Source organism: Scomber japonicus, chromosome 14, assembly GCF_027409825.1.
Source record: "Scomber japonicus isolate fScoJap1 chromosome 14, fScoJap1.pri, whole genome shotgun sequence".
NCBI lineage: Eukaryota > Metazoa > Chordata > Actinopteri > Scombriformes > Scombridae > Scomber > Scomber japonicus.
The window spans coordinates 3,995,717-4,011,681 of NC_070591.1; the positions used below are offsets into that span (position 1 = coordinate 3,995,717).

The 15,965-nt window shown below is 43.8% G+C and overlaps 1 protein-coding gene across 1 annotated transcript in view; it reads left to right on the forward strand.

Annotated features, from left to right (window-relative positions):
• Nucleotides 1-272: 272 nt before the first annotated feature.
• Nucleotides 273-15,965, forward strand: part of LOC128373277 (kinesin-like protein KIF20B) — a 90,803-nt gene continuing 75,110 nt past the window's right edge. Inside the window, exons 1-13 of the mRNA XM_053333567.1 lie at nucleotides 273-356; nucleotides 1,963-2,071; nucleotides 3,071-3,157; nucleotides 4,377-4,499; nucleotides 5,668-5,806; nucleotides 8,020-8,202; nucleotides 9,111-9,167; nucleotides 10,320-10,517; nucleotides 11,447-11,558; nucleotides 12,436-12,507; nucleotides 12,633-12,779; nucleotides 13,768-13,930; nucleotides 14,940-15,092. Coding sequence (XP_053189542.1) covers nucleotides 1,964-2,071; nucleotides 3,071-3,157; nucleotides 4,377-4,499; nucleotides 5,668-5,806; nucleotides 8,020-8,202; nucleotides 9,111-9,167; nucleotides 10,320-10,517; nucleotides 11,447-11,558; nucleotides 12,436-12,507; nucleotides 12,633-12,779; nucleotides 13,768-13,930; nucleotides 14,940-15,092 — 1,542 coding nt within the window. The 5' untranslated portion in view covers nucleotides 273-356; nucleotide 1,963. The remainder of the gene's footprint in view (nucleotides 357-1,962; nucleotides 2,072-3,070; nucleotides 3,158-4,376; nucleotides 4,500-5,667; nucleotides 5,807-8,019; nucleotides 8,203-9,110; nucleotides 9,168-10,319; nucleotides 10,518-11,446; nucleotides 11,559-12,435; nucleotides 12,508-12,632; nucleotides 12,780-13,767; nucleotides 13,931-14,939; nucleotides 15,093-15,965) is intronic.

Genomic DNA, 15,965 nt, shown 5'->3' on the forward strand with positions numbered 1-15,965 from the left:
TAACTCGTTGGTTTAACTTTATAATGTTTTTGACACCATGTAGTTACATTTTTTGTGTCTTTCTTCCTCTTTATTTATTTCTTGCGTCGCTCTTTTCTTTTCTGTCCCACCTTCACGCTAACATAAATCAGTGCCCGTAAACGCACCATCGTCTTTAAAAACTATAGCGAATATCCTAATTTCCGAACATAAAAAAGAAACCTATGAATGCATCATGGAAAGGAAGGAAGAAGTACGCATGCGCAGTAGACACTTGACTCCGATTGGCGTATTTCAAACCTAGACGGCGGCTGTGTTGTTGTGTTTAGCTAGCAGCTGATTATCTGATCCCGCACCTAATGTCACAAATATAACAGGTAAGCTTTAATATTCACTACTTTAACTTTTAAGAGTCTCTTTATTATTGAGGTTATTTTCCAGGAAAGTAAACTGTACAAGTTAAACCGTACTGCTTTGTCAGGTGCAACTGTCATGCTAAGCTAACGAGGCTAAAGTAAGAAAGTAAATGACATTATTAATCATAAAACGTTCATCTTTTTTGTGTATTTAACGTAACTTTAAACTATTTAATATATACATATATACACAAGCTAGTGGTTAAAACTGTTTTTAACGTTAGTAAAATGAGCAATGTCACTTACAAGTTAAGGTTAAGTCAAATTTAAACCAATAGTCAGGAGATTAAATGAAGATTAAAGCAGTTTTTCTTTGCTGTAATGATTCCTCCTGTTCACACTGACCATTAGATCCCTTCATAATGCTCTTACAATGGAAGTGATGGAGGATTAAATCCACAGTCCTCCATCTGTGTAAACATGGATTTAAAAGTTAATCTGAAGCTAATATGAAGCTTCAGCGTCCAAATTAATCTTCATCTTCATCTTCTATGTTTCAACGTTACATTTTTTTTATAGTACCAAAGTCCCTCTGAGGAAAGAAAGAAAGAAAGAAAAGGGAGCAAGATGAGGAAAGAAATGAAGAGGATGAGGAGGAAGAAGATGAGAGAAGAAATAAGGAAAAAATAGGAAGATTAAGAAAGAAAGAGAAAGGGGGAGAGGATTCAAATCTTCATCTTCTATGTTTCAATGTTATAGTGTTTTTAGTGCCAAAGTCCCTCCGAGGAAAGAAAGGGAGAAAGATGAGGAAGGAAATAAAGACAGAAAGAGAGGAGGAGGAAGATGAGGAAAGAAAGAAGAAGAAGAGGAGGATGAATATGAGGAGGAAGATGAGGAAAGAAAGAAGAAGAGGAGGATGAATATGAGGAAAGAGAGGAGGAGGAAGATGAAGGAAGAAAGAGGGAGGAGGAAGATGAGGGAAGTGAAAAAGGAGTATGATTAGGAAAGAAAGAGAAAGAAAGGAGGAATATAAGGAAAGAAAGAGGAGGAGGAAGATTAGGAACAAAAGAAGGAAAGGAAGATAGAAAGGAGGAGAGGAGTCTCCATCTTCTATGTTATAACGTTCCAGTGTTTTTAGTATCAAAGTCTTTTTGTTCCTATACTTCCACCACAGAGAAACAGGAAACACTAAGAGGAGATATGATGCTGACACACTGTAAATGTGTCAGGGAGGGAGGGAAGGAAGGAATGAAGGAAGGAAGGAAGGAAGGAAGGAAAGGAAACACTAAGAAGAGATATGATGCTAAACACACTGTAAATGTGTCAGGGAGGGAGGGAAGGGAAGGAAGGAAGGAAGGAAGGAAGGAAAGAAAGGAAAGGAAACACTAAGAGGGAATCTGATGCTAAACAGACTGTAAATGTGTCAGATATCACTTGATATGAAGAACTCACACTGATGAAGATCTATAGAAGATGATCATCTACTTTATAATGACTCTGTGTTTATTTATCAGGCTTTATAAACTTCACTATGAATTTGAACTCATCACATGTTGGAGATTTGAAGGCCTTTCTCGGACAAAGTTGATCATTTTGAAGCACTTAAAAGTTTTCTGGTTTGTTGCAGGATGATGGAAACATGCTCGAACAGCTCGGCTGACAGACAGGAACAAGTCGAAGCCGATGATTTGAAGAGAGATCTCTCATCTGACTGCAGCGTCCTACCAGACCCACAGGTACTGACAGTAGAATGACTGACTATCACACAGGAAGAAAGATTCATTTAATCATTTATCATTTAAGTCATCTCAGTTTTATTAGTGTTTACAGACCGATAGAGTTTAAGTAGTTTGTCTGTAGCATCATTTAAAATAATAAGCTGTAAGTTAGCAGGAGACTGAGTCATCATATTTTCTTCTGTCCTTCCTCCCTACCTTCCTTTTTTCCTTTCTTTGTTCCTTCCTTCCATCAATCTGTCCTTCCTCCCTTTCTTTTTTCCTTTCCTAGTTCTTTTCTTCCTTCCATCTCTCCTTCCTCCCTTCTTTCCTTCTGTTCTTTCTTCCTCTCTTTTTTCCTTCCTTTCTTCCTTCCTTCCTTCCTTTTTTCTTTTCTTCCTTCCTTCCTTCCTTCCTTCCTTCCTTCCTTCCTTCCAACTGTCCTTCCTCCCTTCCTTCCTTCCTTCCTTCTTTCCTTCCTTCCTTCCTTACTAACTTCTTTCTTCCTTCCTTCTTTCCTTTCTTCCTTCTTTCCTTTCATCCCTCTTTCATACCTGCCTTCCTACCTTCTTTCCTTCCTTCCGTCTGTCTGTCTGTTCTTCCTTCCATCTGTCCTTCCTCCCCTTCTTCCTTCTGTCCTTCCTCCCCTTCTTCCTTCTGTCCTTCCTTCCTTCCGTCTGTCCTTCCTTCTTTCCTTCCTACCTACCTACCTATCTACCTACCTACCTATCTACCTACCTACCTACTTTCCTTCCTTACTAACTTCTTTCTTCCTTCCTTCCTTCCTTCCTTTCGTCCTTCCTTCCTTCATTCCTACTTTCTTTCCTTTCTTCCTTCTTTCTTACAGTGAAAGGTGAAATGTTGCTGGTATGATGTCAGTATGATTATCTGTTAACCTGAATGATTTCTGATCTTGAGCTCACAGTAAGTGTGTGTGTGTGTGTGTGTGTGTGTGTGTGTGTGTGTGTGTGTGTGTGTGTGTGTGTGTGTGTAACCCTGCTGCTGTGTGTTGTGCAGCAGTCCATCATGGAGGAGAGAGAACACCTGCAGGTTTATCTGCGTATCCGACCTTTCACCTCAGCAGAGAGCGACAGCGGAGAGTCTCAGGTATTAAAACTAAACACACACACACACACACACACACACACACACGAGTATTAACTGTGATTCCACTTCATCTGCAGACAGCTGATTAGAGCAGGGGGGTGAAACATGAGGCCCACGGGCCATGACCGGCCCGGCGAGGGGTTCAATCCGGCCCACTTTCCTTCCTGTGTTCTTTTCTGTCCATACATCTGTCTTTCCTCCCTTTCTTTCTTCCTTCTTTCCTTCCGTTTTTCCTTTCTTTGTTCGTTCCTTCCTCCCTTCCTCCCTCCCTTCCTTCCTTCCTTCCTTCCTTCCTTCCTTCCTCCTTTTCTTCCTTCCTTTCTTCCTCCTTTTCTTCCTTCCTTTCTTTCTTCTTTCCTTCCTCCCTTTCTTCCTTCTTCCTTCTTTCCTTCCTTCCATCTCTCCTTCCTCCCTTTCTTCCTTCTTCCTTCCTTCAATCTCTCCTTCCTCCCTTTCTTCCTTCTTCTTTCTTTCTTGCCTTCCATCTCGCCTTCCTCCCTTTCTTCCTTCTGTCCTTCCTTCCTTCCTTCCTTCCTTCCTTCAATCTCTCCTTCCTTCCATCTCTCCTTCCTTCCTTCCTTCCTTCCTTCCATCTGTCCTTCTTTCCTCCCTTCCTTCCTTCCTTCCTTCATTCCTTCCTTCCTTCCTTCCTTCCTTCCTTGCTTCTTCCCTCCCTTCCTTCCTTCCTTCTTCCCTCCCTTCCTTCCTTCCTTCCTTCCTTCTGTCCTGCCATCTCTCCTTCCTCTTTCCTTCCTTCCATCTCTCCTTCCTTCCTTCCTTCCTTCCTTCCTTCCTTCCTTCCTTCCTTCCTTCCTTCTTCCCTCCCTTCCTTCCTTCCTTCCTTCCTTCTGTCCTGCCATCTCTCCTTCCTCTTTCCTTCCTTCCATCTCTCCTTCCTCCCTTTCCTCTTACTTTCTTACTTCTGTCTGTTCTTCCTACCTTTCTTTCTCTGTCTGTCCTTCCTTCCTTCCTCCCTTCCTTCCTTCCTTCCTGCCTTCCTTCCTTCCCTCCATCTTTTTATTGATCCGGCCCACATGAGATCATATATAGTGTTTAATGTTTCTGTGTGTGAGTATAAGTAGTAAAAAGTTTCTTTTATGAAAAGTCACAGATTGTTGAATTCTCTTGATTAAACTTGACTATACAAACAGGAAGTAGCTGCTACACTTTATCTCCTGACCGTCTCCCTCTTTTCTTTCTTTCCTTTTCTTTTTAACAGGACTGCGTCACCATCGAATCCCCGGACACGGTTCTGCTGAAGCCGCCCGGTTCGTCTCTCTCCGCCCGGCTCAGCACCGATAAACCGCTTCCACAGACGGGGCAGCGCTTCCAGTTCTCTCAGGTTGGTGTTTCCTGTCCGATAAAACTAACTGTCACAAAGGCAGCCTTCCTTACTTCCTTCTTTCTTTTCTTTTCTTCCTTCCTTCCTTCACTCACATTTTCCTTCCTACCGTCTTTCCTTCCTTCCTTCCTCCCTCCCTCTCTTTCTGTCCTTCCTTCCTTCCTTCCTTCACTCACACTTTCCTTCTTTCCTTCCTCCCTTCTTTTTCTTCCTCCGCTCCTTCCTTCTTTCTGTCCTTCCTCCGTTTCTTTCTTTCTTTCTTTCTTCCTTCCTTCCTTCCTCCCTTTCTTCCTTTTGTTCTTCCTTCCTTCCACCTGTCCTTCTTTCCTTCCTTCCTTCTGTCCTTCCTTCCTTCCTCTCTTTCTGTCCTTCTTTCCTTCTATCCTTCCTCCCTTTCTTCCTTCTGTTCTTCCTTCCTTCCACCTGTACTTCCTTCCTTCCTTCCTCTCTTTCTTTCTGTCCTTCCTTCCTTCCTTCATTCATTCATTCCTTCCTACCTTCTTTCCTTCCTTCCTTCCTTCCTTCCTTCTTTCTTTCTGTCCTTCCGTCCTTCCTTCACACCATCCTTCTTTCCTTCCTGCCATCTGTCCTTCCTCCCTTCTTTCCTTCCTTCCTTCACACCCTCCTTTTTTCCTTCCTGCCATCTGTCCTTCCTCCCTTCTTTCCTTCCTTCCTTTACACCCTCCTTCTTTCCTTCCTACTGTCCTTTCTTCCTTTCTCCCTTCCTACTGTCCTTCCTTCCTTCCTTCCTTCCTTCCTACTGTCCTTTCTTCCTTCCTCCCTTCCTACTGTCCTTTCTTCCTTCTTTCCTTCCTTCCTGCCTTTGTTCCTTCCTTCCTTCCTACCTTCCTACCTACCTACCTTCCTTCTATCCTTCTATCCTTCTATCCTTCTTACCTAACTACCTACCTACCTTCCTTCCTCCCTTCCACCTGTCCTTCCTTCCTTCCTTCTATCCTTCCTTCCTTCCTTCCTTCCTTCCTTCCTTCCTTCCTCTCTAAGTTACTAACCCTTACTGTAGTTTGATTAAGTATTAATTGCATAGGTTTTTAATATATTGTCAAAAACATTCACTGGTTAGAAAAGTTTAATAAATCCAGATTATAAAAAGTTGTAATGTTTTAATTAGTAATAGTTTCTACTCTTCTTCTCTCTTTTATTTGAACAGGTGTACGGTCCCGATACGTCTCAGAAACAGCTGTTTGACGGCACCGTGAAGGATTTGGTGAAAGATGTTCTGGAAGGAGGAAACTCTCTGGTGTTCACCTACGGCATCACCAACGCCGGGAAGACCTTCACGTTCCTCGGTTTGTTTCCTAATTCATTCATTAATGATGTCATCTGATACAGTTTGTTCCTTCCTTCCTTCCTTTCTTCCTTCCTGCCATCTGTTCTTCCTCCCGTCTTTCTTTTGTTCGTTCCTTCATTCTTTCCTTCCTTCCTTCCTACTTTCCTACAGTCATCCTTCGTTCGTTCGTTCGTTCCTACCTTTCTTTGTTCCTTTCATCTTTCCTTCCTTCCTTCTTTCCTTCCTTTGTTCCTTCCTTCCTTCCTTCCTTCCATTTTTCTTTTCTTCGTTCCTTCCTTCCTCCCTTTCTTCCTTTTTCCCTTTCTTCCTTCTGACCTACCTACCTTCTGTCCTTCCTTCCTTCCTACCCCTTTTTCTTCCTTCATTCCTTCCTTCTTCCCTACCTACCTACCTACTTACCTTCCTTCCTTCCTGCCTTCCTTTCTTCCTCCCTCCCTCCCTTCCTTCCTTCCTTCCTTCCTACCTTCCTCCCTTCCTTCCTACCTTCCTCCCTTCAATCTTTCCTCTGTCCTTCCTACCTACCTTTCTCTTTTCCTTTCTCCCTCCCTCCCTCCCTCCCTCCCTCCTTCCTTCCTTCCTTCCTTCCTTCCTTCCTTCCTTCCTTCCTTCTTTCCATCCTTCCTTCCTACCATTGTTCCTACCTACCTTTCTTTCCTTCCTTCCTTCCTTCCTTCCTTCCTTCCTTCCTTCCTTCCTTCCAACCTTTCTCCCTTCCTTCCTTCCTTCCTTCCTTCCTTCCTTCCTTCTTTCCTTCCTTCCTTCCTTCCTTTCTCTCAGGAAGAAATCAATTTTAGAGTTTCTCCCCTGTTTGCTCTCTACTAGCAGAGCATTGAACACATTTTCATCTCATAATAGCCTCCGTAAGATAAGATGTTTTTGCAGGTGTTAAAAAAGTCTCTCTATCATCTTAAAGCAGGTTCGTTAGTCGTCATTTAAATGAGAAACACAATGTTTTCTTTAATCAGGGTTCGGGGGGGATTAGAGAGACCAGGTTTCCCTCGGTAGGTTTCTCCTGGAGAGTGCTGATTACTCCGCCGTGTAGACACATAACCGGGTTTCTAATCGGCTTTTATTCGCTCATGTGCATCACAAAAGATACGCAGACGGTTTGAAAGCAAAACTCAGAGCGATACATCCTCGTATTTAAAAATAATCACATCCTAAAGTACGACTAAAAATTACTAAAAAGAAAGAAGCTTGTGGAAGTCTAAACAAGTCGGTCTGAATATTTGACTGTTTATTAAATTCAGACAAAGGTAAATATTACATTTAATCTGGGGAATCATCATCTTCTTCCTCTCTGCTCCTACTTCTAGTTTGTTTCTCTTTTTCCTCCCTTTTCTTTCTTTATTCTTTCCTTTCTTTCCTCTTTCTCTTCTGCTTTTTTCCTTTCTTTCTTTCTTTCGGGGCGAATGACCAGACAAAGCGTAGCTCACAAGACCCTTATGATGAGTAAAATATATGGGTCTTTATTTCCCTTGCCCGTACGTGGGTCACCAGGGCCCCCCCTGGAGCCAGGCGGGGGGGGGAGCGCCTAGTGGCCGGGCCTGCACCCATGGGGCCCAGCCTGACATAGCCCGAAGAGGAAACATGGAACCCCCTTCCAGTGGACCCACCACCCGTAGGAGGGTGTTGGAGTTTACCCCAGTGGATGAAAGGGTAGCCTCCCTCCGCCTTCGGGTGGGGGGACGGATCCTGACTGTTGTTTGCGCCTATGGTCCAAACAACAGTTCAGAGTATCCACCCTTTCTGGACCCCATGGAGGGGGTGCTGGAAAACACTCCCTCTGGGGATTCCCTCGTTCTGCTGGGGGACTTCAACGCTCACGTCGGCAGCGACAGTGAGACCCCCCCCACCACCCTCCACCCCCCGACCTGAACCCGAGCGGTGTTTTGTTATTGGACTTCTGTGCTCATCACAGATTGTCCATAACGAACACCATGTTCAAGCATAAGGGTGTCCATATGTGCACTTGGCACCAGGACACCCTAGGCCGCAGTTTGATGATTGACTTTGTAGTCGGGTCGTCGGACTTGCGGCCGCATGTCTTGGACACTCAGGTGAAGAGAGGGGCGGAGCTGTCAACTGATGGCTCCGATGGTAGGGGAGGATGCCGGTCAGACCTGGCAGACCCAAATGTATTGTGAGGGTCTGCTATGATGATAACAGCACAACAATCCCATCATTTACCCTCCCGTCTGTCTCCTCCAGGTCCAGATGCTGATGCCGGCATCTTGCCCCGTTCTCTCGACGTGATCTTCAGCAGCATCGATGGAAACGTTTTCACCGATTCGAACGTCAAACCTCACCGCTGCCGAGAAGTCACGAGGCTCAGCACGGAGCAGCGGGCCGAGGAGGCGGCGTTCAAGAGAAACCTCTTCAGACAACTTAAAGATTTACCGGTTCGTCAGAGTTCAAACGAATCAGCCTGAAAAATCACATTTCACAGTTTTATTATTATTGTTAAATGCTATATCAGGATTTTAGATGTTATATTTCTTTTAATTCAAATGCACTATTTTTTTTCCACTTTAAAACTTCTAAAATCAAATATCTTATCATTACACCAATATTCCTCTCATCACTGTTACTAGTTTCTAGTTTTATTTCCTGTTGCTTGTTTTTACTTTCTCATCATGGTGCTGTAACACTTTAAATGTTCCCCATTATAGGACTAATGAAGGATTAATTTATCTTAACTTAACTTAGCTCGACATAACTTGATTTAATTTATCTTAATTTAATTTGACTCAACCTGATTTAATTTATGTAAATTTAACTTTATCTAAATGTAACTATCTTAACTTAACTTTATCTTAACTTAACTTTATCTTAACTTAACTTTATCTTAACTTAACTTTATCTTAACTTATCTTAATTTAACTTCATCTTAACTTAACTTATCTTAACTTAACTTTATCTTAACTTATCTTATCTTAATTTAACTTTATCTTAACTTATCGTCACTTATCTTAACTTTACCTTAACTTATCTTAACTTAAGGTAAGTTAAGATAAGATAAAGTTATCTTGATTTATCTTAAATTAAATTTATCATAACTTATGTTAACTTGTCTTAACTTAAATGTATCTTATCTTAACTTCATCTTAACTTAACTTAATCTTTAATTAACTTTACTTAACTGTTTCTTAACTTAACACATCTTATTATTAAGACTTCTTTAATAACATCAGAGCAGCAGCTGTGTTATATAAATACCAATGAATAAACTACAATAAGAGACTCTATGTGCACCTTTTAAATGTATTTTTAACTTCTCTTTAATCTTTTCTTTTCATCACAGAGCGAGAGGATGAACGCCAGCCTGCTGAACTCCACCAATAAGACTCTTCTTGAAGGCAAGATTTAGATTCGTCTTCTATTTAATTATCTTTTACTCTTTCTGTTGTTTCGTTGCACTGAAGCTGAGAAGAACCAGACAGAGCACATTTTATTAAATCCTGAATGACAGCGAATGAAAATCCTGAATTTCATTGTAGGAATTCTTGCCTCTTGTTTGCATGTTGGGAAGGGAGGAAGGAAGGGAGGGAGGAAGGGAGGAAGAAGGAAGGAAGGAAAGGAGTGAGGAGGGAGGAAAGGAAGGAAGGAAGGAGGGAGGGAGGGAGGGAGGAAGGAAGGAGGGATGGAGGAAGGAAGTAAGGAGAGAAGGAAAGAAAGGAGTAAGGAGGGAGGAAGGAAGGAAAGGAAGGAGGAAGGGAGGGAGGGAGGAAGGAAGGGAGGGAGGAAGGAAGGAGAGGAGGAGGAGGGAGGGAGGAAAGGAAGTAAGGAGAGAAGGAAAGACAGGAGTAAGGAGGGATGAAGGAAGGAAAGGAAGGAGGGAGGGAGGAAGGGAGGGAGGAAGGAAGAGGAGGGAAGGCGGAAGGGAGGGAGGAAGGAAGTAAGGAGACAAGGAAAGTAAGGAGGGAGGAAGGAAGGAAAGGAGGGAGGGAGGAAGGAAGGGAGGGAGGGAGGGAGGAAGGAAGGAGAGGAGGAGGAGGGAGGGAGGAAAGGAAGTAAGGAGAGAAGGAAAGACAGGAGTAAGGAGGGATGAAGGAAGGAAAGGAAGGAGGGAGGGAGGAAGGGAGGGAGGAAGGAAGAGGAGGAGGAGGGAGGGAGGAAAGGAAGTAAGGAGAGAAGGAAAGACAGGAGTAAGGAGGGAGGAAGGAAGGAAAGGAAGGAGGAAGGGAGGGAGGAAGGAGGAGGGACGAAAGGAACAAGGGAGAAAGGAAGGAAGGAAAGGAGGAAGAAGGGAGAAAGGAAGGAAGGAAAGGAGTAAGGAGGGAGGAAGGAAGGAAGTAGAGAAGGAAGGTAAGGAGGGAGAAAGGAAAGGAAGAAGGAAGGAAGGAAGAAAATGAGTATGGAAAGAGGAGGGAGCAAAGAAAGAAGGAAGGAAAAATTAAAGAAAGAGGAAGGAAGGAAGGAAAGAAGGAACAGTCAAAAGAGAGACGGGGTCAATTTGACCCGGGAGGACGACGACAGGAAGTTTAAACCATTTGTGTCTTCTGCTGCAGGCTCCTCCGTGCTCGGCTCGACAGAAGACAGAATCAACCTGGACGTGGAATCAAACGCTAAGTTCTCCGTCTGGGTTTCATTCTGTGAAATCTACAACGAGAACATTCACGACCTCCTGGAGGCGATGCCCAGCAAAGCCCCGAGGCGGACCGCACTGCGCCTGTCGCAGGACGTCAAGGGCAACACCTACGTCAAAGGTTTGTTAATACTGTACACACACACACAGCAAGGAAAAGGGAGGAAGGAAAGATTGAAGGAAAGAAAGAAAAAAGAAAGAAAGGGAGGAAGGACAGAAGGGAGGAAAAAAAGACAGGAAGGAAAGTGGGCCGGTTTGGACCCCTCGGCAGGCCGGTTCTGGCCCACGGGCCGCATGTTTGACCCCCCTACTCTACATTTTCTGAAGAGCTATTTATTTGCAAAAAAATGAGCAGATGACTTTTACCCTCCTGTTGTCCTCGAGTCAAGGAAGGAAGGAAGGAAGGAAAGATGGAAAGAAGGATGAAAGGGAGGAAAGAAGGAAGGAAGGATGGATGGAAGGAAGGAAGGGAGGAAGGAAAGGAGGGAGGAAGGAAAGGAGGGTAGAACAGAGGAAAGAAGGATGTAAGGACGGTAGCAGGGAGGAAAAAAGAGGGAAGGAAGGAAGGGAGGAAAGGAAAGGAAGGAAGGAAAGGAGGAATGAAAGAAGGACATAGGAAGGAAGGATGAAGGATGAAAGGGAGGAAAGGAGGGTAGAACAGAGGAAAGAAGGATGTAAGGATGGTAGCAGGGAGGAAGGAAGGGAGGAAAAAAGAGGGAAGGAAGGAAGGTAGGAAAGAAGGATGAAAGGTAGGAAGAAGGGAGGAAAGGAGGGTAGGACAGAGGAAAGAAGGATGTAAGGACGGTAGCAGGGAGGAAGGAATGGAGGAAGAAAGAGGGAAGGAAGGAAGGGAGGAAAGGGAAGGAAGGAAGGACAGAAGGACATAGGAAAGAAAGAAGGAAGGAAGGAAGGAAGAGTCAGACGGGGTCAATCTAACTTTTTTTAACTTTAACTTTTCTAATGATTTATACTTAAATATCCTGTTATTGTGTGTGTGTGTGTGTGTGTGTCTGTGTGTGTGTGTGTGTGTGTGTGTGTGTGTGTGTGTAGATCTGCGTTGGGTTCAGGTGAACAGCGCAGACGAAGCGTACAAAGTGATGAAGCTGGGAAAGAACAACCAGAGCTTTTCCTCCACTAAACTCAACCAGGTCTCCAGCAGGAGGTGAGGACACGAAACAGCAACTTTTAACTTTTAATAAGTAGATCATCATCATCATCATCATCATCATCGTCCTTTTAAACATAAAGTAGCGTTAGAGTAGAGATAATCCGTTTAACTCACTTTATATTTAATTTAAATTATTTAACTCATCGTAGTCTTTCTCTTCCTGCTACTTTAATTTTCTTGCACTTGCTTAAATATGCTGTGTGACATTTTTTCCTTCCTCCCTCTTTCCTTGCTTCCTTCCTCCCTCTTTCCTTGCTTCCTTCCTCCCTCTTTCCTTGCTTCCTTCCTCCCTCTCTCCTTGCTTCCTTCCTCCCTCTCTCCTTCTTTCCTTCCTTCCCGTCTTCTTCTTTCCTTCCTTCCCTCCTTCTTCCTTCCTTCCTCCCTCTCTCCCACTTTCCTTCCCTCCTTCTTTCCTCTTTCCTTCCTTCCTTCCTCCTCCCTCCTTCTTCCCTTCCTTCCTTCCTCCCTCCTTCTTTCCTTCCTTCCCTCCTTTTTCCCTTCCTTCTTCCCTTCCTTCTTTCATTGCCTCCTTCTTTCCTTGATTCCTTCCTCCCAACCTCTTTCCTCCCCTCCTTCTTTCCTTCCCTTCCTCCTTCTTTCCTTCCCTCTTTCCTTCTTTCCCTCCCTCCCTCACTCCTTCCTTCCCTCTTTCCTTCCTTCCTTCCCTCCCTCCCTCCCTCCCTCCCTCCCTCCCTCTTTCCTTCCCTCCCACTTTCCTTTCATTCCTCCCTCCTTTCCTTAGTTCCTCCCTTCCATTGTCCCTTCTGTCCTTCCTTCCTTCCTTCCTCCCTCCCTCCCTCCCTCCTTGCCTTCCTTGACTAGAGGATGTGAAGTTATTATAATGTTTTTTTCCCTCTCTCTTTGTTTGCAGTCACAGTATTTTCTCCATTCGCATCTTGAGGATTGAAGATGTGGGAAGTCCGAGAGTCCACACCGTCAGCGAGTGGGTGACACTTTGATTTAAATGCTTGAAACTGTATTTTTTAGGGGTGAGGGGTTTATAAATGTGTGTGTGTGTGTGTGTGTGTGTGTGTGTGTGTGTGTGTGTGTGTGTTTGTCTCCATCCAGGCTTTGTCTTTGTGACCTCGCTGGCTCGGAGCGATGTGCCAAGACGCAGAATAAAGGCGAGCGTCTAAAGGAAGCGGGAAACATCAACACCTCGCTGCTCATCCTCGGGAAATGCATCAACGCTCTGAGACACAACCAGCAGGCCAAGTGAGATCACAACTTTTAATGTAGCGCCATACTGGTGTATTTCATCCAGGTGGGGAGTTCTGGTCCTCTGAAATGAGGCCAACGCGGAAGTAACTTAGAACTGCATTCTATCAAAAGGCCACCAGGGGGCGACCGTCTCTATACAAGTCAATGGAGAATTCACCAACTTCTCACTTGATTTCTAACCTCAGTAAACGTTTTCAAAATGTGTTTATGGTCTCAATCGCTAGTTTAAAGCCTTCTGTTGTTCTCGAGTCAAGGAAAGGAGAGAAGGAAGAAAGGAAAGGAGGGAGGGAGGAAGGAAGGAAGGAAGAAAAGGAAGGAGAAAGGAAGGAAGGATAGGAAGGAAAGGAGGAAGGATAGGAAGGAAGGAAGGTAGGAGGGAGGGAGGGAGGGAAGAAGGAAAGAAGGAAGGATGGAGGGAGGGAGGGAGAAAGGAAGGGAGGAAAGAAGGAAGGAAGGAAAGGAGGGAGGAAGAAAGGATAGGAAGGAAAGGAGGGAGGAAGAAAGGAAGGAAGGAAAGGAGGAAGGAAGGGAGGTAGGAGGGAGGGAGGGAAGAAGGAAAGACGGAAGGAGAGAGGGAGGGAGAAAGGACAAGAGGAAGGGAGAACGGGAAGAAAGAAGGAAGGAAAGGAAGGGAGTAAGAAAGGAAGGAAAGGACGGAGGGAGGAAGGAATTGAGGAAAGGAAAGAAGGGAGGAAGGAAGGAAGGAAGGAAAAAAGGAACAGTCAAAACAGACGGGGTCAATTTGACCCGGGAGGACGACACGAGGGTTAAAGCCTTCTTCAATGCAGTATGATGTTCATTTGTGAAATTTTGGTGACATACCGTGAAACCGCTTTTATTTTGAAAAATACTGTGATATACATTTTTAGTCATACCACCCAGCACTAACACATCAGATAGTAGATAAGATAAGAGAATAATATGAAAGTGTTTCTGAAATCTAAGAGAATTAACTTTTTTAACGTTTCCTCTCCTCCGTCAGGTTGATCCAGCATGTCCCGTTCAGGGAAAGTAAGCTGACTCATTACCTGCAGGGCTTCTTCTGCGGTCGAGGTAAAGCCTGCATGATCGTCAACGTCAACCAGTGCGCCTCCATGTACGACGAGACGCTCAACGTACTCAAATTCTCTGCCGTCGCTCAGAAGGTACAAAATATTACATGTAATCTGAGGAATCATGGAGATCAGGAACCTGGCTTCTTTCTTTCTTTCTTTCTTTCTTTCTTTCTTTATCTTCTTCCTCCTTTTTCTTTCTTTCCTTCCATCCTTTCTTAATTCCTTCTTTCTCTTCCTCCTTTTTCTGTCTTTCTTTCTTCCTTCCTTCCTTCCTTCTCTTTCTCTTCTTCCTCCTTTTTCTGTCTGTCTTTCTTTCTTCCTTTCTTCCTTCCTTCCTTCCTTCCTTCCTTCCTCCCTCCCTCCCTTCCTTCTTTCCTTCCTTCCTTCCTCCCTCCCTCCCTTCCTTCTTTCCTTCCTTCATTCCTTCCTTCCTTCTTTCCTTCCTTCTTTCCTTCCTTCATTCCTTCCTCCCTCTCTTCTTTCCTTCCTCCCGTCCTCCCTTCCATCCTTCCTTCCTCCCTCCCTTCCTTCCTTCCTTCCTTCCTTGCTTCCTTCCTTCCTTCCTTCCTTCCCTCCCCCTTCCTTTCCTCCCTTTTTCCCTTCCTTCTTTCCTTCCTCCCCTCCTTCCTCTATTTCTCTTCTTCCTCCTCTTTCTTTCTTTCTTTCTTTCTTTCTTTCTTTCTTTCTTTCTTTCTTTCTTTCTCCTTTTCCACCTGTATCTTTCTCTCTTTCTCTTCTTCCTCCTTTTTCTTTCTTTCTTTCTTTTTTTCTTTCTTTCTTTCTTTCTTCCTTCTCCTACTTACTTCTACTACTATCTAATATTTATCATTCTTTTGTGGTTACACCATTTGACATTTTCAGGAGCATTCAGTCTTACTTTTGGTAAAAAAAAAAAGGTGCAAATGTCATTTCAAATGATATAAAACCAACAAAAATACTAAAAGTACATTTTAACAAACCTGATGCTGCTTTTAAAACTATTTTTTAAAGATATTTTTAAATTGCTCATCTTACAAAATCTTATTATTTATCATCTAAAAAATCCATTAATACCAAAAGCTGGTTCATGATGATTATTCCTTATCTCATCTGCTTCCAGGTTGTGGTTTTGTCCAGCAGGATTCTTCCCATCATGCATCAGCGGTCGGCCAGCGAAGTCTCGTTCATCAACAACGAGAGGAAGGCTGGTACAGGAAGTAGCAGGAGGAGGAGCTCCCTGATTGGCTGGGAGAGCAGCCTGGAGGATGTACAGGTACGGAGGGGGGCGGGGCTTAGGGCTAAGGTCACATTATGAGGTCATTGAATATTACTAGATAATGAATATTTCTCTTGAGGTGAACCTGTTTAATGAATAACTGCCTCCAATTAGTTAAAAATGACATTCTCACACTCTCCGTCCACTCCCTGCTTTTATCTTCTATTATGTACTTTTTTATATTTCCGCCTCTTATTATTGAGGTTTTTTTAAACGTAATATAAAAGAGATGTGTGTGTGTGTGTGTGTGTGTGTGAGTGATGACCGAGGATGGAGCTGTTTCAAATTTCATTGTATTGACCTCAATGCAATGACAATAAAGTCAATTCAATTAAATACTTGCACTTGTAAACTATACTTACATACTACTATATATACTATATATATACTGTACTTGCAATACTTAACCCTCCTGTTGTGCTCCCGGGTCAAATTGACCCCATCTCTTTTGACTGTTCCTCACTTCCTTCCTTCTCTCCTTACTTCCTTCGTCTTTTCCTCCTTCCTTCCTTCCTCATTCTTTCTTTCCTCTCCTTACTTCCTTCGTCTTTTCCTCCTTCCTTCCTTCCTCATTCTTTCTTTCCTCTCCTTACTTCCTTTGTCTTTTCCTCCTTCCTTCCTTCCTCATTCTTTCTTTCCTCTCCTTACTTCCTTCCTTCCTTCATTACTTCCTCCCTCTTTTCCTCCCTTCGTTCCTTCCTTCTTTCCTCCCTTCCTTCATTCCTTCCTCATTTCCTCCCTTCCTTCGTTCCTTCCTCATTTCCTCCCTTCCTTCGTTCCTTCCTCATTTCCTCCCTTCCTTTGTTCCTTCCTCATTTCCCCCTTCCTTCCTTCCTCCCGTCTTTCCTCCCTTCGTTCCTTCCTCATTTC